This window comes from Lotus japonicus, chromosome 5, assembly GCF_012489685.1.
Source record: "Lotus japonicus ecotype B-129 chromosome 5, LjGifu_v1.2".
In the NCBI taxonomy this organism is placed as follows: domain Eukaryota; kingdom Viridiplantae; phylum Streptophyta; class Magnoliopsida; order Fabales; family Fabaceae; genus Lotus; species Lotus japonicus.
The window spans coordinates 55,519,730-55,541,581 of record NC_080045.1 but is presented as its reverse complement, the minus strand read 5'-3'; the positions used below and the strand labels follow the sequence as shown (position 1 = coordinate 55,541,581).

Below are 21,852 nucleotides of genomic sequence, written 5' to 3'. Positions count from 1 at the left end.
AAGTTTCAGTTAATTTGGAAGGATTCGCTTTCCACTAAGATTTAGTTGTTGGTAAGGTCAAAAATATTCCCATTTTTGTATCTTAAGATATCCTAACTGCTTGTTGGATGAAAAGTGTATTCGAGCATCTTTAATGTGAACTGAGAATCATGATTAACAGCCATTCGATATCTTTAAAATAGATAATACTTTTACTCTAGGCATCCAAAAAGGGGCTTTGTTCTCTGTTGTCGTCTTTTTCCTTTTTTATTTGTTTTGATGGGGAATCAAAGCTCATTTTCAACATGTCGTCAGCGAAGTGTTTATTTTTTCCTTTTATAATCCCTGGTTTAGGATTAGGATGTTGATCTTGGCTTAACTTTATATTACAAAATATTAAATCTTGTAAAAGAAATGGCTACTGAGGAGCCGTCAAATAAACAAATGGCTACTGTATAAATTATACATACATATTGGGTTAAATATCATTTTAGCCAATTATTAGTTTTGGTTACTAAAAAAATTAAAATACATCCTATTTCAATAAATATACATGTTTAAGTCTTTCACATTAATTAAGTGACGATCTATCTGCATACTTACCTATCCACGTAGACATCATTTGTGTTGTGAATTTATTTTAACTATTTTCAATTTTTTAAAATACTTACTTAGATTATATAGGGCCAAAATCAAAACTCTTTCATCCAAACTTTATCTTCATTCCCTTCTTCTTCCACTTTTAAATGAAGACCCCTCCTAGTGGTTTTTGGTGACAACAGTAGAGTTGTTTGTTTGACGTTCAAGTATGTGTTTATGCTTGTGGTGTTTATAGTTGGGGTTTTTATGACGTTTTTATGTAGCAGTTGGAATTTTGCCACCTTTACTTTATTAGCTTTGTCACTATACTTAATTATGTTGTGAAGGGTTGTTTATAACTTTCTATATATTACAATATATTTTTACTTTTAAAAAAATTATTAATTAAAAAATGAAAATTATAAACAATAACTAATCTCTAATCTCTCTTCATCTTCACCATATTCATGAAACCTCTCCAACCAAAACAAACCCATTCTCAAAAAAAAAAAAAAACACACTATTGCTTCATCACTTCATCTATACCCACCATGAAAAAACACTTCCTCTCAACTTACATCCTACCTTATCTTCTTCCTTCATAACTAGCAACATGCCAACAACTATCACCCCCTCCCTCCCAAATGAATTTACCCATAACAATTTCTATTATACAAAATAACTTATCGGCTTAAAAGCACTTTTGGTCCTCCACAAATACACTTTGTGCAAGATTGATCCCCAAACTTTAAAAATAGCACTCTGGGTCCCCCACGTTACCCTCCGTCAACACAATTGGTCCTTCCATAAAAAAACTAACGGTTCTAGGGATAAATATGTAATTGAAAAAAAATTGAAGAAACCCAGGAAATTCCTCATCTTCTTCTTCCACCATATTCATCATTGTCTCTATCATTAAACCCAAAAACCCAGAAAACTCCCAAATCACATAGCTACTCTCTCTCTCTCTCTCTCTCTCTCTCTCTCTCTCTCTCTCTCTCTCTCTCTCTCTCTCTCTCTCTCTCTAAGCTAATTGCTGCTTCTTCTTCCCAAAGTAACGGAAAGGAAACATTAAACCCAGCAGCAACGTATGTGAAGATGGTGATGAACCCTAACCCCGAATTGAACAAACAACCATAAATCGCCCAGAAATTTGATCGAACTTGGAGAAGAATTCGCCCAGAAATTTGGTTAAATCATCGAACCCTAACCCTTAATGCCGATTTGAATTTAGGTGGCTATGGTGTTTTATGGGTTTGGGGTTAGGGATGTTGCTAATTCAAATAATGTTAGCAATCTAGTTTCCAGACACGATGGTCATGTTTCTTTAATGTAAATGATACCAAGTCCAATCATATCAATGGAGCTAGAGGACAAGTTCACAAACGGTTAAAATCTTATTCATACACCGATTGACAGAGGTGGATATGGTGTTTATGGGTTTGGGGTTTTTGGGTTGGAGAATATGATTTGAATTTAGATGGCTACCAGAACCATGGGATTTCAAGATCTAATGAAGATGAAGAAGAAAGATGGAGATGATGATGAAGATGAATTACAATGAAGATGATGATGAAGAAGGAGCATGATGATGCATATGGAGAAGATGAAACTGATGCAAATTCATTATTTTTAAGAAGAAATCTGCCACACAGGATAGTTTCTCTCCTAATAAGCATACACGTCAATTAAAATGTGCCACATATGATAAAAACGTTAGAAATTTGACGGAGGGACTACTTTTGTTAACGGTGGGTAACGTGGGGGACTCAGGGTGCTATTTTTAAAGTTTAGGGACCAGTCTTGTACAAAGTGTATTCGTGGGGGACCAAAAGTGTTTTTAAGCCTAACTCATCAGATCTAGTTTACTGCTCATTCATTTCCCATTTCTTTCTCTATACTCTTTTCTTTTATCTTCTCTATTTATCTCCTTAACTAAACAAAGCCTTGAAGAAAAGTAATTACACATGAATTATAATTTGAAGAGTGCTAGCAAGTAGCAACACGCACTTTAACACTCTTTCATTAACTAGTTGTAAGTCAGGTGGGCTCCACTAAATTAGGAGCAAATCTCATTTTTTTTAGCCCCAACATAAATCTTAATCAATCAATAAAAAAAATGTGTTATAAAAATACAATGTTAAAAAGAGTGGTTATGGAATTTTTCTTTTAATTTTAAGTTAATTTAGAAAAATACTATTACTAGGCGTAAATATTTAAAATGTTTTAAATTGTTAGTGTAAAATAATCTTATATAAAAATTTACATTTATGTTCAATGAAACATCATTATATGCATATCACTTGTTTATTCATTTTTTATTTTCCAAAAAGAATACGTTAATATATGTGCCTCTCTGACAGAAATCTTTGAGACAAATAATATTCATTTGGTAGATGCTTATGCTTTTACTCCACCGCCGCCAAACTGGTTGAAATGCAACACTGATGGGTCGGTGAGGGGGAGTGCTTCCTTGGCGGCTTGTGGCGGGGTCTGTCGAGATTCGTATGAACGTTGGTTATTTGGCTTTAGTCGTAATCTGGGATCGACTAATGTTCTTTGGGCGGAGCTGTGAGGTATCTTTACTGCTTTACCTTAGGTTTGGGAAGGTGGTTGGCGACGGGTTATCATCGAAAGCAACTCCTTGGTGGATGTGGGTTTGATCAATGGAGGCTGTGTTGCTCTCCATCTGTATGCGTCCTTGGTCAACTAGATTCGAGCTTGGATGGCTACAGCTTGGGAGTGTACTTGAGTGCATATTTGTCGGGAAGTGACTCAGGTTGCAGACTGTATGGCGAGCATGGCTCATGAGTTGGATTTGGGTTCTCACTTTTTAGATAAGCCTCCCCCGAGGTGCTATAATCTTTTGCTTTTTGATTGTACGAGAGTTTCTTAACCGATGTCTACTAGAGTGTAGTTTTTTTTTTCGGGCTTTGTCCCTCCATTCAACTAAATTTTTTTGTTTATTATTTTATCTCTATGGATGTTATTTTCCCTTTAAGATTAAGACTAATCTCATTCAGAATTTTTTTCCTAATAGATAACTTTTTATCTATTCTTTTTTTTTGTTTGAGAGAAACTTTTTATCTATTCAAATAAGGGTTAATGTCATTATTTTTATTTACGAATCTAATTTAAGTAAATATGTCATTCCTCTTTTTAAACATTCAATATGACAATATGTAGTTGTATTTTTTTAGAATAAATAATTTTAAACTATTTAGCAACACGTGTCCGGAACAAGGACAGCACGTTACTTTGAATCCTCTGCGATCGTTCTTCTGAGAAATGAACATCAGACACTCCTATGTTTCAGTCTAGCGGGAAACGAAAGGGCAAACCTCAACTTTCTCTGCTTGCTTTGCGCACAGATTAAGGTGGCAACATTGAATAGCGCCCCCAAACAAAAATCGTGTTGTTAGATAAATGGGTTCCGATTCGAATCTGGGAGGATCAGCCTCAGCCTCAGCCTCAGCCTCTTCGCCCAGTGCCAAGCGCACCAGAGATCCAGAAGAGGAGGTTTACCTCGACAATCTTCGCTCTCACAAGCGTTACCTCAGCGAGGTAAAGGTTTCTTTTCATTATCTAATCTATTTTGCCCCCTTCTTTGTCGTTTTATTTATTTATTTTTAATATTTTCACTGTAGCCTTTTTTTATTCTATTATTCATTTATGGGGAATAGTAGCCTGTGTGTGATGGGGTTTCCATGTTTTGGCATTTCTAATTAATTGCCTGATTCTGTTTGTGTGTTTGTGTGTGTGTGTGTATCATGGTTAACTGAATTGGTATTCCTTTTCTGTTTCTGCATTGAATGGTAAGATACTATGATTGTATTGCTAGTGGGTCCCGTAGTGTGGATTCTCGTTCGAAAACCACGATGAAGTCAAAATCACGATGAACAAAAGCAAAAGCTAAAGCTAACGGAAGTTGTTTCTTAGCGTCGGAGTGGTTTTCGAGTTTCCAGAATGTTTCAATTATAAATAATTGGCCTGCTTTAAATAAGTTGCCACTGCTTATTTTAATTTTTATGTATGCTTTTGTTACAATCAAATGAAATGAACTAGAATTAAACTAGGGTTATTTATGCTGTTGTTTCATTTACCAGATAATGGCATCTAGCCTTAATGGATTGACTGTTGGAGACTCACTTACTGATAATCTCATGGAATCTCCAGCAAGGTCTGAAAGCTCGTTCTTTCTCAGGTAAAATCATGACCACTATTGTTATAGAAAGACACTATTATGTTATTCCCAGCTATTTCCATGACTGAGGTTTATTTCAGTAATTATTGGATATTGAACATCACTTGTGCAATATGAGCAAGATTCTTATTGCTCATCGAACAAGTTATTGCTAGGCACTTTATTACTCTCAATACATGTTTGGGCAGGGTAGGGTATACTGTCTTTGGAAATCTTGTGTAGATTATACGCTTTTCATCTTCTATGTTTCTTCTGCTGTGATCCTTCTCCTTCATACAAGAGAGTTTGGTTAAGAGAGTCTTTTAAGTCATCATTCTAGTTGTTCAAATATATGGCGATTAGATCTGTGGGCAGCTTTAATTGCAGCTGATGGAAACCTGTAAATTTTATATGCACAAGTGTTGAAAGGGATGATCCCTTTGCTATTCCAGAATAAAATAGGATCACTAATTTTCTTCATCTTGGTTTTGTTTGTGAAGATACTGCAAGCTTAAAGTTCATAGAAGTTTTTATTTGTCTCATTCTCCATTTTTTCACATTGACACATTCATTCTCCACCCCTCCCCCTCCCCCAATTGAACCTATTATATATAGCCTCGTGTACCTCGTAGCCCAAATAACCCAACCTTTGTTTTGTGGGGGTTTAAACTGTCATAGCATATGGTTATTGGTAATGTTATTCAATTGATACTCCTTCAACATGGCGTTGTAGATCATGGGTATTCCATCATCTTCATGGTCAAACACTCCCTTTACCGGTGTGGTTTTTCTAACCCTTTATGTGAATCATTTGATGTAAAATAGGAAACAACAATAAGTAGGGACTAGAGTTCTAGACCAGTTAGTTTCCAGTCATAGCGACTGTTTACCCCCCAAGATTTGTTGAGAGCATATTAGCATAAGAAAAAAATGATTTTTTAACAGACTCTGGTAGGAACAGAAATGTTTTCTTGGGAAACATGATTATGAGAAGGAGTTCGGCCAGCAAAAGACGGTGGCCAAAGGTCAATCCACGCGCTGCCACGCGCCAGAGGTAGAGTTGCACGAAGGTGAAGGAGGCGCCAGTGAGAGCGTGTGCGGAGGCGGGTGGTGGCACGACTTCTTGGGTTTTGCTAATTTGACCACAGTGGTGTCAGAAAATGGCTATGGTGGCCGGGAAAAGGGGAGGGGCTGCCAGAAATAGAGGCACGATAGGAGGGGAAGAGTTAGAAACCGGAGTTGAGACATTGCTTTCGAAGGTAAAAATGCATCGATAGATAGTGGGTGCACTGGGAAACCACAGATTAAGTTTAGGGTTGCCTCTTATTAGGCTTTTGATACCATGTTAAATGAGAAGAAGACAAGAGGCATTGGATTGAATTCGTGTGTCAACTACATAACAGAGTGGATATATAATAGGTGCATTAAATACACACTATCACTATCTTATTTACAATGATTACACTACCTAATTACCAGGGATTTGACTCCTCTAAAGTGAGAGTCACTTTGTAGGGTATAGTAAGTCATCATAATCATTAATAGTGAGTACCTACTTTGAAAAGTCGATAAAACAACTTAATCAATGTTGTGATGACTTACTTTACCCTCTCGCTTTAGAGGAGTCATACCAAATTACCAAATATTGTACTTATTTCCAATATATCTAACATTACCAATCCAATGTGAGTGTAACTAACTTCTAGTATTCTCCCCACTGTGTGTATATTTTTGTTCATTGTACCTTATTCTAAATTATGACTTATATAAATAGGCTTTTTTATATAGAAAATGATAATTTGTTGAAATAAATTATGAAGAACTAACTTCTAAAATGATAATTGCCAGCACCAAATTGAACTGCAAGCAAATCTTTTGTTGAAATAAATTCATTTCATCCTCCAATAATTAGCAAATGTTTGAACTAATTTCTTTTGTTGAATTTAATTTTAGGGATGACATGTCCTTACAATATTCACCCATGTCAGAAGACTCAGATGACTCAAGGTTTTGCGAGACCCCTTTGCAAAGTTGCTCACCTCAACCAGACAGCATTCCTAGTAGTCCAGTTTCTCCATACAGGCACCAAAGACCACCAAATGCATTTTCTTCAGCGCCTTCCACAAGCTCAAGTGCTATTCATGGCTGTACTGTCTCAACTTCCCAGCCTCGTCAGCGCAGCTCAGATTCTGAGGGTCGTTTCCCATCATCTCCTAGTGATATATGCCACTCAGCTGATTTGAGAAGAGCTGCACTTCTAAGATCTGTTCAGATGAGAACACACCCTCATGGCTATGCATCCTTGGAGCTACCATTTGGTTCTGGCCAAGACCCTACTCCTAACATAGATACAGAGGAAAGGTCATGCTCTTATATGAAATCCCTGGTTGACGAGGGAGAGTATCAGATTGAAGAGTGTGTTCCTGAACCCGTGTTTAACCATGATAACAAATCATGTAGTGTCCTAAATGTGAAAGAGAAAACAGCTGATTCCGGAGGTTAGATGCTATAGGGAATTGCTTACTTCACTTATGTCTCTAAAATGAGATAATCACTTGTGTTAATCTTAACCAAAGATAAATTATTTTATGGAATTATTTTCAGATAGATATTCTGAATTTATTTCTCGGTTTTCATTTATTTTAGCTTAAATTGTTGAGTTAATTACTTAATTTCTTGTTAATGCAAAAGGACAAGAAGCATTGAAAAGATAATGGTCCTGTAATCATCATATGACAAAAGAAAACATGTGGTAAAAAAGTTCCGGGCCTTCCAAAAATCGTTCTCAGGTAAACTACAATGGGGAAGAAGAATGATAATCCTCTTTACCCCAAAATTGCTATATATCACAGGGTTATTTAAACATAATCAAAGTAAGCACTACAAAGTCTAGACGTTGAAAATCTCCCAGCAATTTCAATCTCAGTAAAGCAATCATCATGCGAGCTGCTGTAGAACACAACATTAGCTTCCAGGAGAAAAGGTGGTCAATTGCACCATTAGCTTTCAGTCTTTAGGCATACGCCGACAAGATGTTCTTCTTAAGGGTGAATTCATCTGCCTTCGCAGGGCTGATAGACTGCATCAATCAAAACAGGCAATGAATATTTATTGAAAAGTATTTAGAGATACCAAAACTGAATTTTAAAGTTCAGCCATGATGGTAATTATTTATTTTTCATTGAACAAGTAGAACATTAACGCTTTGTTTGTTAGAGCTAACTTAGCAAAGAGAGAGATACCAACAAGAGAGTAAGGAGAGAGATGCTTGTCTTCCTTCGTTTGGTAAGAGAGATGCCTATTCCTCTCTTCTCTATCTCTCTTCTAAACCAAACAGGGTGTAAATGATTTTGCTTAGACAAAAAAAGAGAATATCACCTTGGCAAGAATGCGCTCTAGGCGTTGGATTTCGTTCATAGCATAATCTGAACCTTTCTCCAAATGATTCTTGGCAGCTTTCAAGTAAATCTTCCCGTGCCTAATGATAAAAAAACAATAATTGCACCATCGCCTTTAGTTTCTTACTTCAAGTATACTTTCAAAAAAAAATACTTCAAGTATATACTAGAGTACTAAGGAATGTATGCAGTACAAAAGAACAATTTAAGCTGTTTTCAGGTGACATAAGTAAAAGCAATTAACCATGGCAATATTTTCAAAGGATGATGGAAAGTTTTACCTTGCAGCAGAACCTTGGAGCTTCCCAACCTCCTCTTCGATTCGTGAAAACACAGCCTTCTTCTCTTCGCCACTGGCAGCTACGAACTCCTTTACCAAGACATCCAAGCTTTCTACTAGACCAGCCTATACAGAAATATCAAATGTATGACCAAGATACAAAATGGAACAATTAAACAATTGACCATGGCAATAACTTATTTGATCTTAGCTCAGTCAATTCACTTACCTTGGAAGTAAGCTGTCCATTTCCATCTCTACTTGTTCCAGATTTCTCATTGATAAAAGCCACGAAGTCATCTAAGTCTCTTCCACCTCCATACTCTTCACCAGCTTTATTACCCTTTGGGAAGAACTTCAAGGTAGGAAATCCACTCACCTCATACCTGCATAAATATTATCACGGCAAACAAATTATTCATCATATAGTACTCTTCCACCCCCGGAGTCTTTACTGGTTGATTTTGTCTCGTTAATCACTATATCTGCAGACTTGGTTATGTATTATACTATTATAGTATGAGCAGTATTAACAATTCATCCATCTGCTTCAGTTCTTGCTATATGTATGGTATTGCAGCCAAATTGGAATCACATTGAAATACAGTCCATGAAGATTCATATACTCATGCACAGCATGACTTGAAAGAAAGACAAACATGAATGAGCACTGTGCAACATGCATAGTCTGGTTGACCTTTAGAATTATTTAAAATCTATTGGCCTTCACCTCCTAAATTTGATTCGTTCATATCAGAAACTAATTCTTACCAAAATAGATCAGGTAACTAAAACTTACTTTTCTGCCAGATCTCTGTATTTATCAGCATCCAGATTAGCAATCACTACATCTCCATCCAATTTAAATGCTGCGGCAACTTTCTCGTAAGTCTGAAAGGGACAGGAGCGAAGTTAAGTTTCACATTATTGCCTTTACAGAAATTTATATCAAGGAAACCGCAAAGAAATCCACTTACAGGAGCAAGGCTTTTGCAATGTCCACACCTGTCGAATAACAAAAGTTTATAAGTTCTAGCAGTATTTCAGAGTTTTCACAACACTAGATGAGTGAATGAAACTGAAGTACAAAGTTAACAAATTCTAATCCAAAAAGAAAATGAATTGAAGATTAAAGACAGAAAAATAAAAATAATAAAGTTATTGGTGAGTACCATGGTGCATAAAACTCAACCAAGACATCTTTGGTTTCATCCAAGACAACCTCATTAAAATTTTCCGCTGTTAGCACCACTACACTGGATGGAGCCGTAGCAATCTTTACATTGGTTCCTGTAAACCAATGCATAGTTAGGAAATCCAACTACAATAGTATTGCATGTAAGAAACAAATAGAAGAAAAGAGGGAAAATGGCACATACGCATATTATCAACACCATTACATAAAACCAAGAAAACTGAGCAGACTGTGATGCTCTAACTTCTAAGAGGACCTAAAACCTATGAAAGCATAGATACTTGACACCAAATGGGTACTATTCAAAGGGGTATAGAAAATAAAAAATTTAAGGATAACATATGGCCTAGACCAGACTGGACCAGTAACTCTTCAGTAAGCATGTTCTCAAAGGGGTACTTAACCTTGGCTTCTATTGGATCGAACAAATTTACACCACATTGTACAGACCTAGATACATGATAGATTATCTATGAAGCCAGATACGACAAGGGTAACACATCATAAAACAGAGATATGGAAAATTCTAGACCAGTCCAAGTTCTTACTTCTTAAAAAGATACTTGTGATCATAACAGAAAGCATAGATACATACCCATCCTCTGTCCAAAAATATGTTCTTCCCCTAATAAACATGTCACAAGAAGTACATTTTCCCCATAATCAATGTCAAAATGTCACAAGAAGCACCATTAGTCCTACTTCAAAGAAGTTTTGGCTCTATTTATTAGCCTAGTATTTACTGTGTAATATTAATTGTCACAATTTCATCTCTCCTATTCTCATCATTTAAAACAAAAAACAAAACTTCCAGGTCTAGTTTATCAGAAGTCCGACACCATCATCAAATGGATCATGTATATCTCTACCAATATCCTCCTATAATATTGTCTTCCTATAGTATATCTTATCTTTCCGAGACAAAAGTTGGGGATTGAAATGCACATAAACCAATCCTCTACCATTGAAAGATTTTGGGTTTGTATCCAAATATACTGAAAAAGTACCCCAAAGGTATCGAACAATAAATTCTTTTTTAAAAAAATTGGGAGGATATTGCTTGGATATCTATCCAGAAGTATCATACACATATAGGTATCGGATATATAGGTAATTAGGTATGATATTGATACTTTAACAGTTTTGAAGCAACCAGGCTTCATAGCCTAAAACTTCAATATACCGCGAAAAAGTCTACTACATGAAATACTTACAAAAATATGCTGGAAAAAAATGGCTAGTTGTGATAAGTGAAGATGCTATATTTCATTAGAAGCTATAAAATATGTTAAATCCAGATGCCTTATACTTCATAGATATTACAGAACAAGGGTTCAGAGCCTCAAATAGTACCTCCTTCTGTATTTACAAACTCAGCAAGTGCTTCTGCAGTGCGTGGCCCTTCATACCTATAAGAATTTTCCAATATCAAGATTTAAATGCAAAACGATTGATGTGAATATGCAGGATAAGCAACTATCATTAATTGAGATATCAAATCTTATGAATATAATGCTTCAAACAGTCAAGGCCACTCACTTTTTGGGTTCCAGAGATCCTTTTGGAAACCACTGAAGAGTTGGGTACCCAGAAACTCCATATTTGCTGCACACACTCTTATGCTCATCACAGTCCACCTACAGCACAATGAAAAGCAAACATTGTCAGTTTCATTTGTAATGAAATCACTGACTCATCAATGAGAAAGAATGGGACGAAACCATTCAAACACAAGAAGTACTAGGAATGTTTGCTAAGTATATAACTTTTACGGGCATTCAAAATTCAATGTTCAATCCCCTCCCACTCCTACTTTAAGATTACTATTGTACTTGTCTGTGCGGGTGCGGGTGCATGGAATGCTAGTAACATACTATTTTCGACACACTTTTCCACTCGCTCTTCACAATTTGTGTATTTATTATAAATCAACTCAATTGCTATTTGCTAAGAAATCTTGGTTATGAACTATAAACTATGAACTATGAAGAAATGCATACATCACGAACATGCTCCACAACAAAGAGCACGATTACCATAAAAATACACAGACAATCATAAAATGATAAAATTGCCAGAAGCTTACAAAAACACTGCAAATAATATTGAAGAGAAAGAGCAGGGTGCTAACCTTGGCAATCAAAACAGATTTGGCTTTCTTGAAGCTGCCACCGAGCTTTTCATATTCCGGAGCAAGCTTCTTGCAGTGTCCACACCTATTATCACACAAAAAATAGCAACACGCATAAGATTCAACATATTGCTTTAAACAGCTGAAAAAGCTTCAAATAAATCCAATCAGTGTAAATCAGCCGCTAATCCTATGAACCTGAATTAAATTGACCTAGACGAAGCGAATCGTGAATCCTACAGATTTCAATCTGAAGGAGATTACCAAGGAGCGTAGAACTCGACGAGAGCGCCTTTGTCCTGACCAACTTCCTTCTCGAAGTTATCTTCAGAGAGCACGACGACGTCGTCGGCGGAGGCGGTTACGGAGAGCAGAGCCACCGCGAGTGCACCGAACGCGATCCAGATCTGATACTTCTCCATTGTTGTTTCTTCTTCTTCTTCACTGATGCTTTTCCCTCAACTGCTATGACACGTGCTGGGTTTTATAAGGACGAAGGAGAAAATCAAAACGCGCGTTTCATTTTCGTTTCGTTTTGGTCATTGCATCGCTTCTCAGTAAAGTCATCGTTATTGCGAGTACTACAACTTTACACTCGTTAAACTCGCCTAATGACGTCTCATCGCTGACGTGGCGTTTAATCACAGGCCCAGGTGACAATGTCCAAATTATCTAAGCCACGTGTACAATGTCTCATTTTTTGTTCAAATAGAGAAAACAAACAAAATAATGGTGGACTTTTATTGTAAGAACTAAGAATAAGAAGTACACCAAATGTTGATCTTGGATCCTGTCCTTGTATCTTGGGCCATTCCTATTTGGGCTGTCATGTATATAGAACATAACTTTGTTGACAAAAAAAAAGAGGTGTTGCCTTTAGGTCTTTCATTAGTGGAAGAGACTTGTTGGCTGTTTGATTTAATGGTTTTTTAATGGAAGGCTAAGATTATCGACTTGCTATTTGGGTAGATAAGCTTCTTAAGATTTATAGTTGAGTCCCTCCAAAAATTTGTTGTAGAACACCTTGTGCTAAGGGAAATGTACTTGAGCCCCTTGTATCATGGAAATGGTTTAGATTTCCTAAGTCGGCAATGACGACTTGTTTGGCAGGATGAAAGATGCGATTTTCAAGAGAAGGTCGTAGAGGAGAAGGAAGTAGTGACGCCGGCAGGGGAAAGAGAGGATGTGGTGGCTTTAGCAAGGTCGTTGAATGGCTTGAGCAAGGCCATTTAGAGAGTGAATAACATAACAGTAAAATATAGGCTCTATATAAGAATAACTTTGCATTCACACCATTGACGGATCTATGACTTTTTGTTGTGGGACCAATATGCACATACAAATTTTAAAGTAGTAAAAACATTGCATAAAAGAGCACAATAAAGTTAACCAACACATAAAAAACACAAAAAGGCAAAATAAAAATATTAAAGACCAACAACAATTTAGAAACCCAGTACCCATTGTGACGGTTTATGCACATTAACTGGCACCCTCTTTTTGTGGAGGTTGGTTAAGATGAACAATGGGGTTAATGATCCTTGGACATCCATTTTGTTCAATGGAAAGAGAAAGGAAAATGTGGATCAGACAGAACAAAAGTTTATCTTTAATGGCTTATAAAGGAAGGGGACACTCATTGAGTAAGTGGGGCAATGTAATATTTTACACAGTATAGTATGGAAGTTGACAAAAAAGAGTATGGTATGGAACAAAAGTGAAAATGGTGTGGGGGCACTTACCCCCTTCCCTTCAGTTCATCCCTTATTCATACTCCTTTACCACTTGCACCAAGGAGATATATAAAAGGAGAAAAAAGAAAGATATGGTGTGAAAAGAATAGAGATGAGAAGAAAAAGAAATAAGAGTGTGGATGAATCAATATATTTTCTTCCATTTTCTATTAACCACAAATATGGTTTTAAAAAACCACAAATAAACTATTAACTTCAAATATAAATAGCATTGAAAAAACTTTAAAGATAAATATTGGTTTTTAATTAATCAAATTTAAAAATAATTTGTCTAAATTATCACTAGTAAATTTAGTGTAAAATCTCTCTAGTTTTAGGTGGCAGTTTGATAGTTTAACAATTGTGTCATGAACTATAATTTTCTATTATTGAGTTATTTAAGTCAGGGTGATTTTACCCCATACATATTTACTTGTAGAAATATAGATAAGAGCATTTTATAAACTTAGGCCTTATTCGAGGTGATTTTTGATTTTATGTTTTGAAAAATTATAAAAACCAAAACTGGTATACTTCTTATAAAACCACTTTTAGTTTTTTTCAAAGTTTTTTTTGTCAACTCAATAAATTTACAATAGTCACCACAAGTATAATATATATATATTTCACGAACATTACTTGGTAGTCATGGTGGATGTTACGAGGTGGCAATAGTGGTGATGGGTGGTTGCAATGGTAGTGATGGAAGGTGGTGGAGGGTACAAGGTACGTACTTACTGGTAGCGATGATGGTGCAGTGGTGAGAAAATTATTAGGTAAGGCGTTAGTGACATGTTGAGGAGGTTGGCAAAGACCCAAGTTAGAAGCACATGCATGGGACCAGTGGCGGAACTTGACATAAAAGTTTGGAGGAGCTAAAATATTGTGTAAATTAGAGTATGTATTGTTTGATATTTTTTTTTCAAATACAAAGGTTATTTCACATATTGTTATGTACTAATAAAGAAGTTAAAAATAAAAAAGTTAAAATTAAAATTTATCACATAAAACTTGACACGGAAAATAAAAATTTACCATATTAATTTTAATGTAGATTTATGTTGAGTTGAGTTCGTAAAAATTTACACACACCAAATAAAACATCCAACTAATTAACACTTTCAATAAGAAAGAAGAGAAATGAGAGACAAGGAAAGAGAAATAATAGATGCGATAGACGATATAAGAAAAAAATGAAAAGAAAAATGAGGTGTTTGATAGATGTTAACATTGTGTAATATTTAAAGACTCACACTTTTCATACACCCTAATTTTTCTCTCATCTCTTTTTTTCATATCACTTTATGTTATATACCACATTTATCACTTATCTCCCATTTTTAACCATGTCACTGTAAGTGTCTAGTGATCTTCATCAAACATTATAAAAAATGAAAATATGTACAGATTACAATTTCACTTTTGATTATCAAGAACAATTTTTATAAAAAGATAATTAAGATGAAAAGGCAATTGCTTTAGTTTTAGTTGTAGAGATATATAGGTTTCACCGCACGTACATCAAAATAGAAAAAGAGATAGGATGCAAAGCTAGTATTTGAAACATGCGAGTGTGAATAGGTAGCTAGTACAAGACAAGAGAAAGAGAGATTGCTTTGAAATATTTTATTATTATAATTTGCTAAAAGCAACACATCTGTATCTTATTGATACTTTTAGTTTTTCTGACAATGGTGAGAGAGCTGCAGCCCCCTATGTCACCATTAAGGTCCGCCGCTGCATGGGACCCTAAGGAGAGTTACCAATCAATTGATATTTTACTTGATCAAAAGAGATTCGAATTCTCACACTATGGGGATGTATAGAATAATTAAACTCAGAACTTCAGAACTTATGGCTAGTTTTTCAAACCAAATTGGCTTTTTTAAATTTACATTTGACAACCATATATTAATATCTTTCAAAGACCCCTCGATTTTGCATTAATTATCAAAATGAGTAAATGATGACATATTCCTGAAACTAGTAGAACAAAGGGACGCTCAATGCTATTAAGCTTTTTCTTTGGTTGGTGAATACGCAATGAAAATTGAAGTGATGGAACATTCCCGGAGAAAGAGGTTTCTTGGGGAGCCAGCAGTATAATATAATTAAGAAAAAAAATCAGTAATGATGCTATACGTAATTGAATGTACGAACAGAGAAATTAAAGGTGTTAATTAATTAGTCTGATAACAGGAGCTACCAACGTGGGAGATGTGAGCCCCGTCAGTATAGTGTCGACGGTGGATGCGCCACGACAATTACCTTCATACACAGTCAACGTGGCACAAACATCCACCACAGATACATCTCCCTCACTGTCCCCACCGCATTTCAGTTCTATAAACCATTTCAACTGCTCTAGGCCTTTTTCCACTGCAAAAGCGCGAGTGATATGCTCCTACTATTAATACCCCTTTTGCAACTTGCAGCAAATGGCATTATTATTAGCACAGAAATAAACAAGCCATTCTATTTCAGTGAAGCAGCTGTAATATATAGCATTGATATAGAGTGGACAAAAACATTAAGAAAAAATGGGAAGGGCTCCTTGTTGTGAGAAAGTGGGGTTGAAGAGAGGGAGGTGGACAGCAGAGGAGGATGAAATTTTATTGAAATACATTCAGGCAAATGGGGAAGGTTCGTGGAGGTCATTGCCCAAAAATGCAGGTACTACATGTATATAATATTTTAGTATTGGTTCATTTTGTTTTGTTTTGAGTTTGAACTAAAAAGTTGTGTGCATCATGGAAGGATTGTTGAGGTGTGGAAAGAGTTGCAGACTAAGATGGATTAACTATTTAAGGACTGACCTCAAAAGAGGCAACATTTCTGCTCAAGAGGAAGATACCATCGTAAAGCTGCACGCTTCTTTTGGCAACAGGTTAGTAATTAACAGAGCCATTTTAAGTATATTGCCAGTGGAAAAAAAGAGTCATGAAGTAAACATACGATTTTGGAGTGACATGAACATACGCATTAACGTTGGTTTTTAACCACTGTAAATATTAATGATGGTTAAAATCTGTTATTAATGTGTATGTTTATTCAATGTCGTCTAAAACCGCACTAACATTTTTTAGGAAAAAAATTTATTAATAACTTGTTTGGTTTCACGTTTTGCACGAGATACAATGTGCGTTTATTCTGAAGTTTAATACTTCTAACTTTTACGTTAAAATTAATTTTTGAGCATTTTATCGTGTAACCAAACATGCTCATAATATTTTCACGGTAAAATAGTCTAGGTTAGAAGTTACTATAAGCTTAACTTAGTTGTAAACGTGGGGTGTCTACTATTATATATGAAACCAAACATGTCTTGTTCATGAAGCTGGTAATGCGTACGTACCTTTGTACTTTTTTTTCAGCAACTTGTTTTCAGAAGATTAATTTTTTATTTTGATGTTAAGTACTTCAACCCAGTCCATTTATTGCTGTAAAATATATAACTAGTTACCGCGTTAAACAATAAAAGAAAAACCTCAGTTCATCTTCTTTGTCAATGTAAGCTGCTCACTGATCGATGTCTTTATCAGTTATTAATATAGATGGAGACCTCTATCTGCAACCTCTGTCTTTACATGAGAATAATGTGCTTAATTAAACAATTTTAGAATATAAAGTATAAAGTATAAACTAAAAAGCTAAAAGATAGTTTTATATATAATTTCAAATTTCTAAAATTGTATATACTCAAAAACTCTAATGTTCCTATTTTGTTCTTTCAAATCTATTTTACTACTCCTCATTCACTATTGTCAGCAGTACGTATTTGAAAAAATATCAATAAATAAATGTTTATTTAAATTTTAAGACAGCTATATAAATAGTTATATTTTTTTTCTAAGTAAATAAATTTATAAACACTCAATATTTACTTTATTTATCTCGCTATATATATATATATCTCTTTTTAATCACATCATATTTTTTTTTATGCATCAGAAAATTAACGAAAAACAAGTTTATCTTTTTTATTTTTGATAATTTGAGTTGAAGGGCTTAAAGCCAAAAAAACGAGTTTATCTTTCTCAACTAATCTATATACTCCTCGTACTCAAATCTTTACCTTGATAGTTTATACAGTAGGATCCCATAAATTATCATATGCTCAGCTTGATTTGACAATTATGAACCGAATAATGTTACCTACACACCTCTAAGCACACCTCTCTTAGAGGTGTGTAGAGGTGGAAGGAAGAGAGAGATAGGAAGAAAAGAAAAAGTAAGAGAGAGAAAGTATGAGATGTGATAGATGATAAGAGGAGAGAGATAGAAATAAAAATAGGTAGAAATAAAGTGTTTAAAAAGAGAGGTGTGTATATATCATTACTCTCATGAACCATATTAATGTTTACATGTCCCTAGTTTTTGACTTGTGTCCTTCTGGAAAGTTTGTCCTTTGTGCCATTTCCCTTAGTAATGCAGAGTGATACCGAGAGTTTTGTCGGAATTGTGTTACCATATTAAATATTGGTGAGTTGTCCCTGTCATTAGTAGCAAGTAAAATCACAATCAATCCTAATTTGTAGAGACCTAAATTATGCTGATACGATACATGTATTTAATTTTCCCTGTAACATGTGTCCATAAAAAATCTATCAGAACATCATTTTGTAAATTGTAACCTGTTAGTCTAACTTATATCATAAAATTAGATAGGTCAATAATATTTAAGATAAATAAGTTAAAAAAATTATGATTTTTTAATTGTGGCAGTGCTAACTTTGTCTTTTAACCATAAATTTTTGTTATGTTGTTTTTAGATGGTCATTGATAGCAAGTCACTTGCCAGGGCGAACGGACAACGAGATAAAAAATTACTGGAACTCTCATTTGAGCAGAAAAATCTACAGTTTTCATAGGGTAACTACTACTTCTACTACTACTACTATTGAGCCAAGGGTGCTGATGAGCATTCCTCCTCGCCCGCGAAGGGGTGGCAGAACTAGCCGTCGGGCCATGAAGAAGAACAAAAGCAGCTACACCCAAACTCAGATCAGGCCTAATAAACCAACTGTAATTTCGCAACCGAATAATGAAACTGCAGTTCCACTACCACCACTGCTGCCGGCCCCGTCACTAGAAAAAGCAGCAGGGGTTGCTGATGAGGCAAGAAGTGAGGATTTGGAATTGACAGAAACCACCGATGACGACGACATCTTCCTAGAACTGTTGGAGGTGGAGGGAGACATTAATGGCGGCACTGGTGGGGCGTTACGTTTGAGTGAGATGATAGAGAGTTGTTTGGTGGAAGAAGGAGAAGAAGGATGTGGGGTTCCGACATTAATTGCTGAGAATAGAGGGGACAAATGCAATGACGTGGAGGGAAATGAAATACGATGGAATAAGAATGAAGACAAAATGGTATCATCATCGTCATCATCATCATGTGAAGATCACAAGGAGAGTAGCAGCAGTGTGAATTTGGACGGTGGTGATGATAACTGGAATTGGGAGAGTGTGATGGAGTTTAATGAGGTTGATGATGCATGGGAGCATAAAGAAAAACTGCTTACGTGGCTGTGGAATGATGATGATGACTGGGAAAGCGATGGCAACAACAACTTGGGAGAGATGATGGATCCTGAGAAACAAAATGATGTTATTGCTTGGTTTCTGTCTTGAAAATTAATTTTGTGTGAAAATTAGGAAAGGAGAACATGAGGTGTAGAAAAATAATCTGCATGTGCTAGCTAGATTGGGAAAATTAGAATAGGCAATGAATGATCATGAGTTTGTGTTTTATTACTCCCCCATTTTGCTCCCATTTGAGCATGTGTTCTCACCACCTGTGTTCCCTCACGGCCTCACCCTTGTGTGTAGTAGTACTCTTGTATTCAATTTGTTGAGCAGAAAAAGGAAAAAAATATCTCCTCACATCAAGTACACTCATACTTAGATAAATTATGAAGAGAATAGAGATAAATGTGTTACATGATAGATGCTGTGATAAAAAATATAAAGAGGCAATAAGAAAATGTATGAAAATGAGCTAGAAAAGAAAGTGATGTAATAATATTAAAACGTAGTACACAAATATGCAATTTTTGTTTTAGACTAGACATATGCAAGAATAAGTTTTTATCCACACTTCTCTTATACTTACACCAAACCAGAGAAATGATAAGAAAAACCCTAGTGAGTGAGAAATTTGATAGTTAATATCATAATGTGATAGAAAAATAAAAGCAACATAAGAAGAGAAAATGAGTGAAATAAGATGCAAGAATAAGACAGTGTGAACGAATTAAAACTCCACATGCAATTACACCAATTTTGCATTTCTAAAGTGTTTCCTACATTTTAAAGACAAAACATCTTACCTTAATTATGTTTTTGATCCTATAGTTTGGGGAACATGTGACTTTACTCCTTATAGTTTCAGATGTTCCAATTAAGATGATATTTTTGAAAGAGAAAGGCTATCAACACTTATTTTGACACTTCCTTCATAATACTTTCTTTTTTATTAGTTAAAATCTATGTAGGTCCTACCGAATTTGAAATATGACCCGTGTAATTTAGTGAAACTTACTTGAATTTCAACAAAGAGAGAATATATAAAAGAGTGCGTCAAAATGATTCTCTAGTAATAATTGAACAAATTTGATTCGATATATTTGACTAGTTTGGACCAAAAAAATTTAATTCACAAGTTAATATTCCTCATTTGTAAATTAACTTTAGCATAGGAGTACATTGAAAATTAAAAAACATGTACTAAATATTTATAGTAAAAATTTGATTTATGGGGAGAGACCGGTTTTATCATGGGCTATCATAATTTTATCATGGCCTTGTAAAGTTACTGCTTCTATTCTTATTTTCTTTTTTACTCTTTTTTTTTTTACATCGAAAAGATATACACCCTTCAAGGATTAATCCCTGGACCTCCCCTACTCAACCCTCATGTCCCCTAGCTCTTTAACACTTCAGCTATCATTCAGGGACTTTTTTACTCTTTTGCATTAATTGTTATATTTCATATATTAATTTTGTTCAAATAATTCATATTTCTTACTCTTCAAGAAGTATGTTAGGAATATTCGTTAGCCAAGCCAAGATCCTTTTCATTTATGGGTTTGTCATTGTCTTCTATAAAATAAAATTGATTTTTTCAAAGTAGTCCTCTATTTTGAAAAAAAAAGTGTACATACTTCAATTACACTTACATTTTAAGAGATATAAGAAAATAAGAAAGAGAAATAGAAAATATAATGCATAATGTGATAAAAAAAAAAAAGAGACATAAATAGAAAATGTGACTAAAAATGAAATATATGAAAAAGTGAAGTGTGAATAAATCAAAATCCATTTATTATTATTTTTAAGGCTTGGCTGCTTATGAGTTATGAGACTATAAGAGCAACTCCAACCCTTGGTTCCTTATCTGGTTTCTTAACACACTATTCAGCACTATTCTGCACTATTCCTGTGGGCCCGTACTGCCACATCAGACTTAAGAAACTCCTAAGGAACTGAACCAGATTTTGCTCCAACCCATGGTTTCTTAAATTACTATTTGAAGGGTCCCACCCGTGTCCCACCATACAACATAAATTAATAATATTTATTTTCACACAATTTAGATTTAAAATTTAATACTAAATCAATTAAAAAATAATTTAATTAATATTTATACAAATTTTATTTAAATTTACTTAATAAAACCGGTCAAACCGGTAAATTCAAAAAAATTTAAAAAAAAAAAGCCCAAACGGGCAGAAAACCGGGTCCAGCCGGTCAAAACCGGTCTGGACCGGTCCCAAACGGTTGGATGACCGGCTAACCCGGTCATCCACTATAAATACTCCCTTATCACTCCCTCCCTCATTAACCCTAGCCGTTTCCCCTTTCTTCTTCCTCTGCTCTTCTTTTCTTCTTCCTCTGCTCTTCCTCTGCTCTTCTTTTCTTCTTCCTCTTCTCTTCTTCCTCACAGCCAACTCCTCACCTCCTTCGACCCGCCACCTCACCGCCTCCTCACCGCCACCAAACACCCACAACCTCAAACAAAACCCACCTCTCCGCCACCAAACACCCACAACCACAACCAAAACCACCTCACCGCCACTCACCCGCCACCAAACAACCTTCACCGCCACCAAACCCGCCTCACCGTCTCCTCATCGCCACCAAACACCCACCACCGCAACCAAAACTTACCCCAGCCGCCATCAAAGCTTCAATCCGGACCCAAATCGCCCCTCAAGCACTGGATCGGAGACATGCAGGCCTTCCACCCTCCGCCACCGCCACCAGATCGGAGAAAAACAACCGGATCAAGCTTTCCTTTACACCCTTCAGCTTCTGTAATTTTTTTTTTTTCATTTTTCTTTGTAAAAATTTAATCTTCTGAAGCTTTGTA

General features: G+C 35.4%; 3 protein-coding genes across 3 annotated transcripts; 2 read left to right on the top strand and 1 right to left on the bottom strand.

Moving 5' to 3' along the window:
• The first annotated feature begins 3,786 nt into the window (after positions 1–3,786).
• LOC130717080 (uncharacterized) lies at positions 3,787–7,377 on the top strand. The gene is made up of 3 exons (XM_057567189.1): positions 3,787–4,122; positions 4,665–4,762; positions 6,695–7,377. Exons 1-3 carry the CDS (start codon positions 3,985–3,987, stop codon positions 7,242–7,244), a joined length of 786 nt encoding a protein of 261 aa, XP_057423172.1. The 5' UTR covers positions 3,787–3,984; the 3' UTR covers positions 7,245–7,377.
• A 66-nt stretch (positions 7,378–7,443) lies between these two features.
• On the bottom strand, positions 7,444–12,312 carry LOC130717079 (probable protein disulfide-isomerase A6). The gene is made up of 11 exons (XM_057567188.1): positions 12,010–12,312; positions 11,746–11,830; positions 11,154–11,251; positions 10,968–11,023; positions 9,592–9,709; positions 9,397–9,424; positions 9,219–9,310; positions 8,649–8,805; positions 8,421–8,545; positions 8,120–8,219; positions 7,444–7,820 (listed from the first exon to the last, which is right to left on the bottom strand). The coding sequence occupies exons 1-11, from the start codon at positions 12,165–12,167 to the stop codon at positions 7,755–7,757; spliced, it is 1,083 nt and encodes a 360-aa protein (XP_057423171.1). The 5' UTR covers positions 12,168–12,312; the 3' UTR covers positions 7,444–7,754.
• Positions 12,313–15,871: 3,559 nt separating this feature from the next.
• Positions 15,872–19,364, top strand: LOC130717076 (transcription factor MYB12-like). The gene is made up of 3 exons (XM_057567183.1): positions 15,872–16,151; positions 16,236–16,365; positions 18,251–19,364. Exons 1-3 carry the CDS (start codon positions 16,019–16,021, stop codon positions 19,110–19,112), a joined length of 1,125 nt encoding a protein of 374 aa, XP_057423166.1. The 5' UTR covers positions 15,872–16,018; the 3' UTR covers positions 19,113–19,364.
• Positions 19,365–21,852: the final 2,488 nt, after the last annotated feature.

Coding starts and splice junctions, on each gene's coding strand:
- LOC130717080 (XM_057567189.1), top strand. CDS start 3,985: ATGGGTTCCGATTCGAATCTGGGAGGATCAGCCTCAGCCTCAGCCTCA. Junction 4,123..4,664: donor ACAAGCGTTACCTCAGCGAG/GTAAAGGTTTCT, acceptor TTCATTTACCAG/ATAATGGCATCTAGCCTTAA. Junction 4,763..6,694: donor GAAAGCTCGTTCTTTCTCAG/GTAAAATCATGA, acceptor ATTTAATTTTAG/GGATGACATGTCCTTACAAT.
- LOC130717079 (XM_057567188.1), bottom strand. CDS start 12,167: ATGGAGAAGTATCAGATCTGGATCGCGTTCGGTGCACTCGCGGTGGCT. Junction 11,252..11,745: donor AATCTGTTTTGATTGCCAAG/GTTAGCACCCTG, acceptor ATTGTGCTGTAG/GTGGACTGTGATGAGCATAA. Junction 9,425..9,591: donor GTTGAGTTTTATGCACCATG/GTACTCACCAAT, acceptor GTTATTCGACAG/GTGTGGACATTGCAAAAGCC.
- LOC130717076 (XM_057567183.1), top strand. CDS start 16,019: ATGGGAAGGGCTCCTTGTTGTGAGAAAGTGGGGTTGAAGAGAGGGAGG. Junction 16,152..16,235: donor GTCATTGCCCAAAAATGCAG/GTACTACATGTA, acceptor GCATCATGGAAG/GATTGTTGAGGTGTGGAAAG. Junction 16,366..18,250: donor CACGCTTCTTTTGGCAACAG/GTTAGTAATTAA, acceptor TGTTGTTTTTAG/ATGGTCATTGATAGCAAGTC.